Source organism: Otolemur garnettii, unplaced genomic scaffold (assembly GCF_000181295.1).
Source record: "Otolemur garnettii isolate 467f Iridium unplaced genomic scaffold, OtoGar3 scaffold00011, whole genome shotgun sequence".
Classification (NCBI taxonomy): domain Eukaryota; kingdom Metazoa; phylum Chordata; class Mammalia; order Primates; family Galagidae; genus Otolemur; species Otolemur garnettii.
The window spans coordinates 1,890,233-1,903,044 of NW_003852406.1; the positions used below are offsets into that span (position 1 = coordinate 1,890,233).

The window sequence follows — 12,812 nt, forward strand, 5'->3', positions numbered from 1 at the left end:
GAGCCAATATTGTCACTCTTTATGTCTCTATGGATCACTTGGTTTGAGTGCAAGAAATCCAAAGCTTGGAGGCACTCTCTGCAGACAGCTGCTATCTGTCCTTCATCCATACAGGTTTCTGTGACCACATCAGTCAATGAGCCACCAGCCAAGTATTCCATGACTACCCATAGTTCATCACCCACTAAGTAGCTATCTAAATAATTAACAATATTGGGGTTCTTATTTTCCCTCATGACTAGGATTTCATTAATAATTAATTCTTTTTTTGGTTGCTGTTGAAGGTTCATCTCCTTTGTGGCCACCTCTTGTCCTGTTGCAATGTCTAGTGCTGTATAAACAGTACCTGACGCCCCTTGACCGATTTTTTCAAATCTTGTGTATTTTTTCTTTGGGTCTCCAACACTCACAATGCTTCTTAGCTTCTCTAAGATCTCCTCATCTGTCATCTTGGATTTTTTCCTTTGCCGATCTGTGTTCCTGTACTAAGTACTGGAATTGGCATTCTCAGAGGAAGGTGGTGTGACTTCTTTATTTGGTGCTGCTGGTGAAGCAATGGATTCAACCACAGAACGCGTGTAGACAGATTTTGTATGCTCTGGCCTTGGTGCAATAACTGGTGGGGGCTCATTGTCATCTTCTTCTTCTTCCTCTTCTTCATCTTCTTCTTCAGACACAGGAGGAGCCAAAGGAGGCTCAGATGCTGTTTTTGTACTCGAAGGATGGGCTGCTATGTATCCATGTGCGCTTTTATCTCCTGACGTAAAGCTCATGTATTTCTGGTTTTTGACCGTTTCTTTGGAATCATAGAATTTGAGAACATCTAGGACAGCTTGGGGGTTCTTCTTCTGCTCTAGTTTCGTTATGTTGGAGGTTTGGAGTAATCGTGCCCACTGCTCAGGAATTCCAGTGAACTCCCCGGTGACTACATCAAACCCAACATGAATCGTATGCTCAAAGTCTGAAGGAAGAGAGATCTCTGGGCGCTCTTTCTCTTTCTTCTTACTGGTTTTATCCCCTCCTCCTGGGAAGACAGAGTGGAGCCTGGCTTTCTTATTCTTCTCTTCGGGGGCCATGGGAAGTGGTTTGGAGCTGTGGTTGAGTGCTGAAGAATCCTGGTTGTTACTATTCATCCTCAGTGGGGGAGCTGGGGATTTCTCTTCATTATCCAGACCGTCAGACATTTTCAGTTACAACCAATTTCACAGCTCTAAAGACTGAGGAGTGAAAATCAGCTTGGACTAAGACAAAGCAGGCCTGCTAATAATCAGGCTGAGAGGACGAACAGATAAAGCCAGCTGCAAAAAGTTCTCTTCTTACTTATTTCAACAGAGCTATTCTCAGTTTTATGTTCACCTAAGGAACTACAACTTCTTAACTGGATTCTGTAATTCTCATAAATGTATTTTGGTCTGTCTATAGTTGATAATTGGTATTTCTGTGGGGGAATGAAGGCTTGGGTTTCCTATTTCGGCACCTTACTGATGTAACCACTCACATAGGCTTCAATTGCATCATCTTTCTTCTCCAAAACTGCCAATGTCTCTCCACGTCTGACAAATTAGATATTTTGGTCTATATTCCCACCTTATGTGATAGTTCTAACCTACCTTTCCAGGGTAATTTCTACCTACAGGTATCCTCTTCTCTGCCATACATCTTCTGTGGACTTAATACCATTCTATTACTATCTGCTCCAGTGGTTCCTTTGCTATACTCCTAATATCCCCTTTTGAAATTCTTCTTTCTATCAAGGTTAACCTTACATGTCAGAACCTACAATAAATTTTCTCAAGTTTGCCTCAACGAAAATGACCTCTCTATCCTGAGAAACACCATATGCTTTGGTTTAATCATCCTTTTCTCATTCAGCCTTACATTATAATTATTTAAGCACCTGTTTTATGAAATGATAAGCACTCTAAGAGTAAGTATTATGCATCTAATACTGTTCAATAGTCAAGTGTCAATCCCTATACTTCCATGTAGTTGGTATTCATTTAATTCACTGAATTGAATTGAGAAGGGCAGAAAGAGGCTTTCTTCTACTTGATATTCCAGGGTGGCCTCCCACTATGACCCTTTCAAAGCATGTACAACACATGCTAAAAGCAGGTTCAAGAAACAATAAATGCTTAGCCTTGAACACTATATAATACCAAGTTTTGGATGATATTCAGAGGATCCTTAATAGAACCACATCCTGTGAAACCTATAATGGAAAGTCAATGATACCTTGCCTTCAGGATCCACTAGGAGAAGATGTTTTGCCTGTCCTCCCTGTAGTCCACTCAGCACAAATTGGCCAGGGGATGTTGTACTCTCTCGAACCAAAAAGTCCCCGTCCTTTACCAAGAGGCTCTCTGCTGCTTTCCTGCTCAGCTTGCCATGGTAGCACTCTTCATTCCGCAGCTGCTGCTCTATGTGTGGCAAAGAATGTGAGCTGGCAGTCTGGGCTGTGGCACCTGGCTGGACTGTTTCTGGTGGCTCTGAAGTCAGAACATAAAGAGAGACATTGCCAAGTTACCATCTGTTTCATCCATTCATTCATTCACTCAGCAAATATAACTTGAGGTCCTACTGTGTGCCAGACACTGTTTAAATAATACTGCTTCTGGAATAAATGAGGTTTTTGTTTTCAGAACTCCCCTAATTTAACGGTACATCTAAACATTGCCTTTGGCTTCTGTTACCAGGAAAGTCTTGCCCAGGTGCAGGAGTTTTTCTTTCAGTTGAGAAATGGAACCAACCCATGAGAACTGCTTTTATAACTGCTGAGAGAGATTCTTTATGTCCCGGGGGCTGTTTGTTAAAGAGAAAGAGGGTTACGCTGTACCTGGATTACAGATAACTCCCACAAAATTTCCAAACTCTTTGAAAATAGCTATGGTAACTTTGGGCTGTTTGTACTTTTAGCATTTAGCTCTTTTTGTTGTTTTGGTTTTTTGCTTTTTAAAAAAATATCAAATTACTAATGTGCTTCTAGACCTTCTTCTTGCCAGAAACTTCAAAGCTTTGCTCAACCTCATAGCATTCCTATTAAATGACCACTCTGTTGTTTGTGTCATTCACCTGCTTGGACAAAACAGAGTAGATGAGGTAAAAGGAGACAAATCAACCAGGAGGCGCAGCTTCAGGCAGCTCCCCAAAGCTCTGCTGAAGTGTTGTCCACTGAGAAGGAGAAGGTATACTCAGTTAGTGCTAAATAGTGCTGTTGGTACTGACAGTTATAAAAATTATTGTGTAGTTCCCATATACTGGGTATAACGCGACGCTATTTGTACATGAACTTTATGGCCGCACTGTATGGGGACCACCTTGTAGACTGGCAAGGAAATAGATCTGTAGAAAAGTTAAGCGGCTTACTCAAACTCATTCTGCTAATATGTTAAAAATCTTGAATTTGAGCTGAGGTCTATCTTACTCCAAAGCCCGGGTTCTTAATCACTGAACACAAAGGCTCTTGCTTTGGATGTGAAAATCTCTTAATTTTCAAAACCAATCTAGCCACTCTATGTCTGTAGTACCTACAAAGGTCCCTAGTATATAGCAAGGCTATCAGAATGATATAGAGCAGTGAGTTTCAACTGGTGTTGAAGCATGGGTATGCTGTGAAAATTTTTAAAGATCATTAATTAAATTATTTTCAGAAGAATTTCAAAGCACACTAAGTACATCCTTTTTTTCCCTCTTTTTTGGATCAACATAATTGAACTGTGCCAGGGAAGATTAACTATCGGATCAAGTGTGTCATGACATTAAAAAAGGTTGAAAAATGCTGATATAGACCATCTGCAGAAGTAAAAGCATAAAATTATTAAGTATGAATCCAGGTAAAAATTGTATGTTTAATATGGCAATGTACCAGGAAAATAACCACTAGAAACTAGTCTTTGTCTTTTTAAATGTAAAGCTTCTTTTAGATAGAAATCATGGCTCAGTGCCCGTAGCTCAGCCTTGAGGGCACTGGCCACATACACCGGGGCTGGCAAGGTTCAAACCCAGCCTAGGCCAGCTAAACAACAATGAAAGCTACAACAACAACAATAACAACAACAAAAATAGCCAGGCATTATAGCAGGCACCTGAAGTCCCAGCTACTTGGGAGGCTGAAGCAAGAGAATCACTTAAGCCCAAGAGTTAGAGGTTGCTGTGAGCTGTGATGCCACAGCACTCTACTGAGGGCAACATAGTGAGACTCTGTCTCAAAAAAAAAAAAAAGAAAAGAAAGAAAGAAATCAGACTTCATCTTTCCTAACGGAAAGGAGTGTTTATATATCCTTACACAAGGATCTCACAAATAAAAAATTCTCTTGACTAGGAGTTTTATAACTTATACATGACCAGCCCATGAAGTCCTTGGTGTGGGCCACTAGTGTCCTACAGCCATAATTCAGTTCTCCTACTGTGTTACAGTTTTGTCCCTACTTAATGATGCATTCACAAATATATATATATTTTAAAACATCTTTAGTCTAAATCTAATGACTGGAAATATTCTTCTCTACAAACAAACAAGTCTTTCTATTGTTGCCATAATTAGCCTGATGAAATGTGTACAGATCTGATGAATAATACTAGTATTTGGCCTTAGTGCTGCCTGCCTTCAGGCACAATGGAGAACTTCCAGTAAGTAGCTGTACGATGTTTTTGTGAGAGAGAAAGTGTGTAAGTGTGTGCAGGAGGGATGCATGGAAGTGGGGGGGGGGGCACATGCATCTTAATGAGTGATGGCTTTTGGTTTATTGTGAGATTATAGTGAAGAGCTTTTGGACAAGGACAAAACAAAAGAAAAATAGACATTATATCATCTTCAAAAGAGGCAACAGATCATGGGCCAGCCAGAGGATATGGACTATGTCTTCCTAACATAATTATTCATGTTAGCACACAGACAAGAGACACCGTGCTAGGAGACTTCCATCATCCAAATACAGGGTATCCAACACACTGATTTTCTGAAAGTCGAATTCTTCCAAAAGCAGAATATGTGACAATTTTTAAGCTTTTATTGTAACTTTAAAAGTTTTACATGATATTTTTTTAAATCTAAGAAATAGGGGGAAAAATGAATCACTTCCAGTCTTATCACTAAATAAAACCACTTTTAACATCGTGGTCCACTATCAATTGCTCCTTTTTAATGTAAAGTTGACATTGAAAATGTTGATCATGATCTAAATATGACTAATTATATAAATTTCTATGCAATATTCAATAATTATTGAATTAATATGCTTTCTCAGAAGTAGTAGAGAAGGGCATGGTGCCTGTAGCATAGCGGTTATGGCACCAGCCACATACACCCAGGCTGGCAGGTTAGAACCTGGCTCAGACCAGCTAAACAACATGACAACTGCAACAAAAAAATAGCTGGGCATTGTGGCAGGCACCTATAGTCCCAGCTATTTGGGAGGCTGAGGCAAGAGAATCTATCACTTAAGCCCAGGAGTTTGAGGTTGCTGTGAGCTGTGATGCCACAGCGTGACATAGTGAGACTCTGTCTCAAAAAAAAAAAAAGAAGAAGAAGAAGAAGAAAGTAGAGAAGTTTAAGGAAGCAACAAAGGTGGCCAATCTATATTTAATGGAGCTCCACCAAAAAGTGGTAAGAATCATGGAAAAAAAATAAAAGAATTATGGAAAAAGTAATCAAATCATCTCAGAGTTACTGTTAGTATAAGGTGACCAGACGTCCCGATTTTGAACAATTTGTCTCACATCCTGTGGTGTTTTTATAAAGTCCCAATTTTTGGAAAGAATGCATGACAAGCTAGGGGACGCAGGAGAATAGGAAGGGAATATACAATTTCAGCTGCTGAAAAGGTTAATGTAACTCCATTTGGGAATGAAGAGGTTAATGTAACTTCATTTGGAAATGAAAAGGCTAATGTAAACTCCCTACTCCCCTCCTAGGCAAGGTATCAGAAAGAGACTGGCTCCCTCCCTTGCTTCTAGGCAAGGACAATTAGCTCAGAAGGAGCCAAACTGTCTGGAACAAATAAGTAGCTCCCCACCCCCACCCCCAGTAAGGTGACCAGATGTCCTGCTTTTGGCAGGACAGTCCCAATTTTTAACAATTTGTCCTGCATCCTGCGGCATTTAAAAAAGCCCCGATTTTTGGAAAGAACGGACAAGCTAGGGAACACAGGAGAACAGGAAGGGAATATATGGTTTTTGGCTGCCACGTGGCTATTTCTCCAGGATATGCATTTTATATTATTTTTGTTAATTTTATATTGTTAAACTTTAATAATAACAAATAATTGTTGGGAACTGATTACCGAGAACTGCTTATCAAAGTTTGCATTGTTGTCAGGCCTCGCCCCCCAGTGGTGTCCCGCTTTACCAATGTTAAAATCTGGTCACCTTATGTTAGTAGCTAATACACATACAGTTCCAAATCAGAACTACACACAGGATAGATACGGATATCCACACCCATATTTATCTGAGGGGCGAAACCTTGGAGAGGAGAAAAAACATGAACATGCAAAATTTGGATTAGACAATTGCAAGTAATCCTACTGAGAAAGGAAGGATGAGAAATTTAAAGAAACCAGGCTGGGCATGGTGGCTCACCCCTGTAATTCCAGCACTCTGGGAGGCCAAGGTGGATGGACAGCCTAAGCTCATGGGTTCGAGACCAGCCTGAGACAGAGCAAGATCCCCATCTCTAAAAATAGCCAGCTGTTGTGGTGAGCACCTATAGTCCCAGATACTCGGGAGGCTGATGCCAGAGAATTGCTTGAGCCCAGGAGTCTGAGGTTGCTGTGAGCTGTGACACCATGGCTCTCTACTAAGGGTGACATAGTGAGACTCTGTCTCAAAAAAAAAAAAAAAAAAAGAAAGAAAAGAAATTTAAAGAAACCAATATGAACTATAAAGACAACACCCTGATTAATTCAATTGTTAAGACCATCTATAAAATTATAGTATTAATTACTGTATTAGCAAAGGACTGGGAAGAATTGAGATGTAAGAGACTAGTTACATAAATTATGATGCAGTCACACAACAGAATACCATAGAGCATCTGAAAATAATGAAGATCACGTTTTAAAACAAAAGTAAAATAGGGCAGCACCTGTGGCTCAAAGGAGTAGGGCACCAGCCCCATATACTGGAGGTGGCAGGTTCAAACCCGGCCCCAGCCAAAAAAACTGCAAAAAGTAAAATAAGCAAGCATAAAAGGAAGTTATTATAACTTTTGTTTAAGTTTTGAAGAATATAGAAATAAATTAATTAATTGAGTTGACAGATTCTTAACTATGCATTCACATTCTGGAAGAAATCAAAAGAAATTGTTAATATCTAGGTAGTTGGATATAGTAGAATATAGGAAGGACACCATTCTTTTTTATCTGAATTTCTTCTGTAAGCATTTGTATTATATTTTGAATTAAAATAAAATAAACCCTGTCTATAGGATAGTATGTATCAGAACTGTGTAAACTTGTGAGAAGAGCATCAGGTTTGGGAAACAGGCCCCAGTTTTCTGAATCCTCTCTTTTTCTCCCTACAACATGTTACAATGACTCCAGCTCCTATTCAAGAGAAGTGTTAGTACAGTCAAGTCTTATTCATAATAGTTAGTGTTTTATAAAGTTGGCACCAACAATGAATTAGTGAAAACTGAACATTTGCTCCTTCAGAATATGGAGCGGTAGGTTTGTACAAGCCTCAGATCACAGCATTTTCATCTATCAATCAACTCATAACTGTGTTTTATGTGAGATTCTGCTTAAGGACATCTTGTTAGGCCAGGTGTGGTGGCTCACGCCTGTAATCCTAGCACTCTGAGAGGCCAAGGCGGGTGGATTGCCTGAACTCAGGAGTTTGAGACCAGCTTGAGCAAAGTGAGACCCCATCTCTACTAAAAATAGAAAGCTGGGCCTTGTGGCAGGCACCTGTAGTCCCAGCTACTCAGAAGGCTGAGATAAGAAGATCCCTTGAGTCCCAAAGTTTGAGGTTGCTGTGACTTGTGATGCCAGGGCACTCTAGCCTGGGGCAACAGAGTGAGACTGTATCTCAAAAAAAAAAAAAAAAGAAAGAAAAGACATCTTGTTTAGTCTATATTGTTGATTCACTAATACAACTCACAGCCAACAACAATCTAACTCTTGCCTAATCAATGTTTACCTAACACACATACAGGGTGTCCATAACGTTCATGTACAATTAAAAATTGCATACTATTTTAAATTGCACGTGAACTTTATGGCCACCCTGTATTTTATCCATAAGGTACATCACAGACTTCCTGTACTTAGAAACACTAGATAGTACCATGGCACTTTGTTTGAGGGACACCTTAAACAGTGAAATCACCAACAAACAGAAAAAAAAGTGGCACTAAATAGACCACAAAAGTACACTTGTGTACAGTATGAGAGCCAAACAAGAAGTGGAGTGTGACCTGGTTTAACCTCAGCCAGGAACGTGTGTAGTGGGTGTGTACTCAAATTTTTTGTTTCTCTGGGCATGTCTGTGAATGATCACAAAAGCATCATGAGTACTAATTTCAGGGTTACAACTAAATTTTAACAAGTAAGCTAATTTTGAAGTATGGAATCCATGAGGAATTTCTTTGCATTATTGAGAAGAAAAAATATGCTTATTTCTGCAAAGTATCTGAAAAATTCATAGAAAAGATGTCAACATAAAATGTTAAACATAAGTGAGAGGTTGGGATAGTACGCAGAGAAAAATTATTTGTCATGAAGGAAGAATTAAATGTCTAGTAAGACATATTATAAAAGCACAGCAATTGGCAAAAGGACTCTGGTTTAGAATAGGCAAGTGGCCCAGTAGAAAAAGGTATAATAAACATCCTAGAAGCAGATTCACACACGTAGGAGGAGCCTAGTTTAATAGAGAGTGGTATTAGAAAAAAGAGGAGATTATTTAATCAATAGCATTTGGAAAATTGACTTATGTGGATAATTTAGATCCCTTAATTCACACAAAAAGGCCAAGTGAAATAAATATTTTGTTATGGAAATAAAGATAAAGAAGAGAAAATATAATGCAAAGCAAGTAGAAGGAAAACATAATCAAGATAAAAATGGCAATAAATTAAATAGAAAACAAAAAACAATAGCCCAGGCATGGCGGCTCATGCCTGTAATCCCAGGAATTTGGGAGACCAAGGCAGGAGGATCACTTGAAGCCAGCAGTTTGAAACCAGCCTGGGCAACATAGTGAGACCCCATCTCTACCCAAAACAAACTAGAGAGAGAGAGAGAAAATTGAACCTAAATCTGGGTACTTTGGAAAGATTGGTAAAATGAATAAACCTAAAAGAGGGCTGATCAAGTAAAAATGAGATAATAATCAGTAACAGCAAAGAGAGAAGGGACATCACTACAGATCAGTCTGGCAAGAAAAGGACGATAGAGGTATATTGTGGAAAATTTCATGTGGAACTTACTACTGAGTGAATAAGCTTACACTAAGTGAATAAAGTAGAATATGACTAAGTTTTTGAGAAAATCACATTACCAAAGAAATCACAGTCCCTTCTTATCTAGGGCCTTTGTCCCTTGAAGCAAACTCTTAACTTCTCATGTTCACATCAGGGGGAAGTAAGCTGTAAAAATGGTGACTCTCCAAGAAGGGAACATTCTCCAACAGCTACTTTAACTGTGCACACAGAAAATAATGGTGGGAACAACCCAGATGGCACAGTCTGGGCCCATAGACGACAACAGATACCAAATTCCTCTCAGTAAGCCAACTGAGGGTCTAAGGAAACCAGCTGCTCTACTTCCAGCTCAGGGAGCTTCACAGTCACTGCCTGGCAGGACCTGGTTATCCCTGTGGACCACTCACTGCTGCCTCCTGCTATTGCAATTTTCCCCTCTGCGCAAGTGAGTTTATATTGCAATTATTTTATTCCTATTCCACTATGAATTGTGTGTGTGGAGGGTGGCAGACAACTGGAAGATCAGAAGGATGGCCATCTCGTCTTGGACACTGTAATTGTATGGCGTACCTACAGTGACTCCTTGGGGAGAGGGTAAACAAGTTCTATGTAAAAAGAGCTCATGAATATTTGAGTGGCAGAAAGGTGATCTATGGTAGAAATAGTTTGTTTACCAGCATCAATCCTTCCTTTCGCTGCATTCTTGAGCTCCTAACATTTAGCTAGGCATGAACTATAAGAACTTTTGTATCCTCCCTTGCAGTGAGGTACAGCCACATGGGTCAGTTTCACTACTGGCAGGTGGCAAATGATGTCTGTCACTTCTGGGTCGTATCCTTCAAAGAAATGTGTGTGTGTGTGTGTGTATAACAGGCACTTCTCTTACCTTTCTCTTTTCCCACATCACACATGTGCTGGTGAGAGTCCAAGCAACCACATGGGACCAAAGATGAAAGAGAGATGTTGAGAATGCCAGAGCTGCCCTATTTGTCCAGTTCCACCAATCTTTGAGCTACTAAGTAAAAGAAACGAACTTCAGTTCTTTTTTAAACTAAACTATTTGGGGGAGTTTATTTGTTATGGCAGCTAAGACTAAAAGTAGGATAATAATGCATCAATAAAAAATGAGATAGTGCCAGAACTAACGATTTTCTTCGGGTAGGAATAAAGACCGTGTCAAACACTTCTTGTGTTGGCGGTGTGCCGGGATGAGCTGAGGAGCTCCAAGGGCACGCTTGACAGACAGCAGGTTAGTCATTCTGGATGTGCTTTGATATGGTTTTCTTTGGTTATACTGAGCTAATCAGCAAGGTTTTATCTGGATAAGAGGGGTTAAGTATCCCTGAAGAGGCTAAAGAGGATTTCTGGGGGAGGAAGGAAGGAAACAGGAGGAATCATTAGGGGTGAAAGGTTAAGAGTGCAGTTAACATATTTTATTTTAAAAGTATGTGTAAAGTTATCCTGACTCCATCTCTTCATTAAATTTTCGTAAATCAACACTATTTATGCTTTTGGAGTTGGACTTAATTTTTTATTTTTTTAGAGGGAAAAAGAACAGGCTGAACTTAACCCCAAGGGGGCAGCAGAAGCCCAGGGAGGTTATGGTACATTAAATCCTAATAGGAAATAGAGAGAGAGAGAACCAGAGCCCTGAATTATTAAACGTGTTTCCATCAAAGCAGGGAGAGGAAAAAAGGCTAAAGAAAGAAGACTGAAGCCAGGCTAAATATTTATTTTCAACTAATGATAGGCATTTTGTTATGTATTAATTTTACCTTTTTGTGTTATTGAATTGTCTGTGGCGAAAGGTAAAATTTCGTTGCTTGAGTTATAAAAAGCTTCAACTTTAAAATCTTGATTATGAAGGAACTGGAGTTGTAAATCAAGGAATATTTAATACCAGAGATTACCTAATTTGGGCCACCTACTAAATAAGTTTTCTGATAATATGTTGTGGCTCTGAAAAGTTCAAGAAACGAAAGGTATCAAGTGTATAATCTTACAAAGTTACTTTTAAAACCTAGGGTCCAGAAACTTGATTTTTCCAAAAGCCATCCCTATAACAAATGTTACCTACCCACACAGGGTAGTTCACACTGAACAGTGGAGTAAGATTATCCATTGAACAGCTGAACCTGAATTCATGTTATACCACTTGTCCATTGCACAAGATGCCCTCCTGGGTGGACAGAGATGCACTGCCCAGATCCCCCTTTAAGGAAGGACCAATTGCCCCATGTGTCAGCAGTTGGCTTCCAGCTGACCAACCTGTCAGGCTCTGCCTCAGTTGTCCTTGGGCTTGTCCTCACTAGGGTGGCCCACGTCCAAAGAGAGACATAAGTGGGGCTGGAGCGTCTGTAAGTGGGATTGGTGGAGGCTTTGTCAGCCTGGTGTTGTAGTCCCACCTCCCTCTCTGTGCCACCCTGCTTCCTCCCACTTGCTTCCTGGTACTGGCCCCTGTAAAGACGCTGCATGCCAAGCTCTATCTTAGTGTTTGTTCCCAGAGAACCCAACTTGGTTGAATTGGGTGCCAAGAATGATCCTAGAAAGTCTGCAAAAAGATGGGACACTCTGCCACTCGGCTGACAATGAGGACCTTTGCTTCTTCATCTAGAGAGTTAAGGTAATCTGGTACCCAAGCTAAACAAAATCTCCTTTTAAATTTTATCTCACCATTGTAGCCACACTAGCTAGAAAGTTGCCTTTGGCAGTTCTGTAGAAACTTCCTGACATAGTGAACGGTCTTTCTCAGTGACTGGCTGGCTCTCCATCTTTGGAGCAAACCAGATTTGACACCAAGCCAGTCTCTGAACCCAGCAAGCTTCAACATGCCATGAAAAGCATTTTTTGTTTATTTATTTTTCAGCTGATTATAGGCTTTGCGCTGTTTTGTTTTTATTTATTTATGTTTCTATTCATGCATTTACCCCTGGAAACAATTCAGCAGAAAGAAAAATGTTTGCCTTACTGTATTTTACCCACAGTATATGGACAAGGAAAGGAACCATCTTATTTAGTACTTTCTAGATGACTCATTAACGAGTTTTCAGATGAATAAAATGAATGCCATCAGAGCAGAAATAGTGGCTATTGTTACTCACGCAAATAAACAAATTGCAAGTTAGCTCCTGGCTTTGTCAGACCTTCCTTCAGCAAAAGCACATAGAAGGAACCAAAAGGTGCGACTAAATTTAAAGTACTTGAAAGGATTTTTCCAAACCAACATGCCCTGACCTTGAAACCCCCAAACATCTTCACATTTCTAATCTACATTAACCACCGTGAGGGGTTGAGGTAAAGAAAGGAAACTTCTCACTCCCTGAAAATGGCCAGAAAACAGCCTTCTTTAAAGTCGAGAGACAGTGTAATGAGTTAAATAGTGGTCCCC

At 39.9% G+C, this 12,812-nt stretch overlaps 2 protein-coding genes across 2 annotated transcripts in view; both read right to left on the reverse strand.

The window, feature by feature from the left end:
- The window catches only part of LOC100946163 (serine/threonine-protein kinase PAK 3-like), a 1,956-nt gene extending 772 nt beyond the window's left edge, over positions 1 to 1,184 (reverse strand). The window contains 1 exon segment of the mRNA XM_012801936.1: positions 6 to 1,184. Within this exon segment, the coding sequence (XP_012657390.1) occupies positions 6 to 1,184 (1,179 nt within the window).
- SHC4 (SHC adaptor protein 4) overlaps positions 1 to 12,812 on the reverse strand; it is a 123,050-nt gene that overhangs the window by 10,282 nt on the left and 99,956 nt on the right. Inside the window, exon 11 of the mRNA XM_003784340.2 lies at positions 2,236 to 2,489. Coding sequence (XP_003784388.1) covers positions 2,236 to 2,489 — 254 coding nt within the window. The remainder of the gene's footprint in view (positions 1 to 2,235; positions 2,490 to 12,812) is intronic.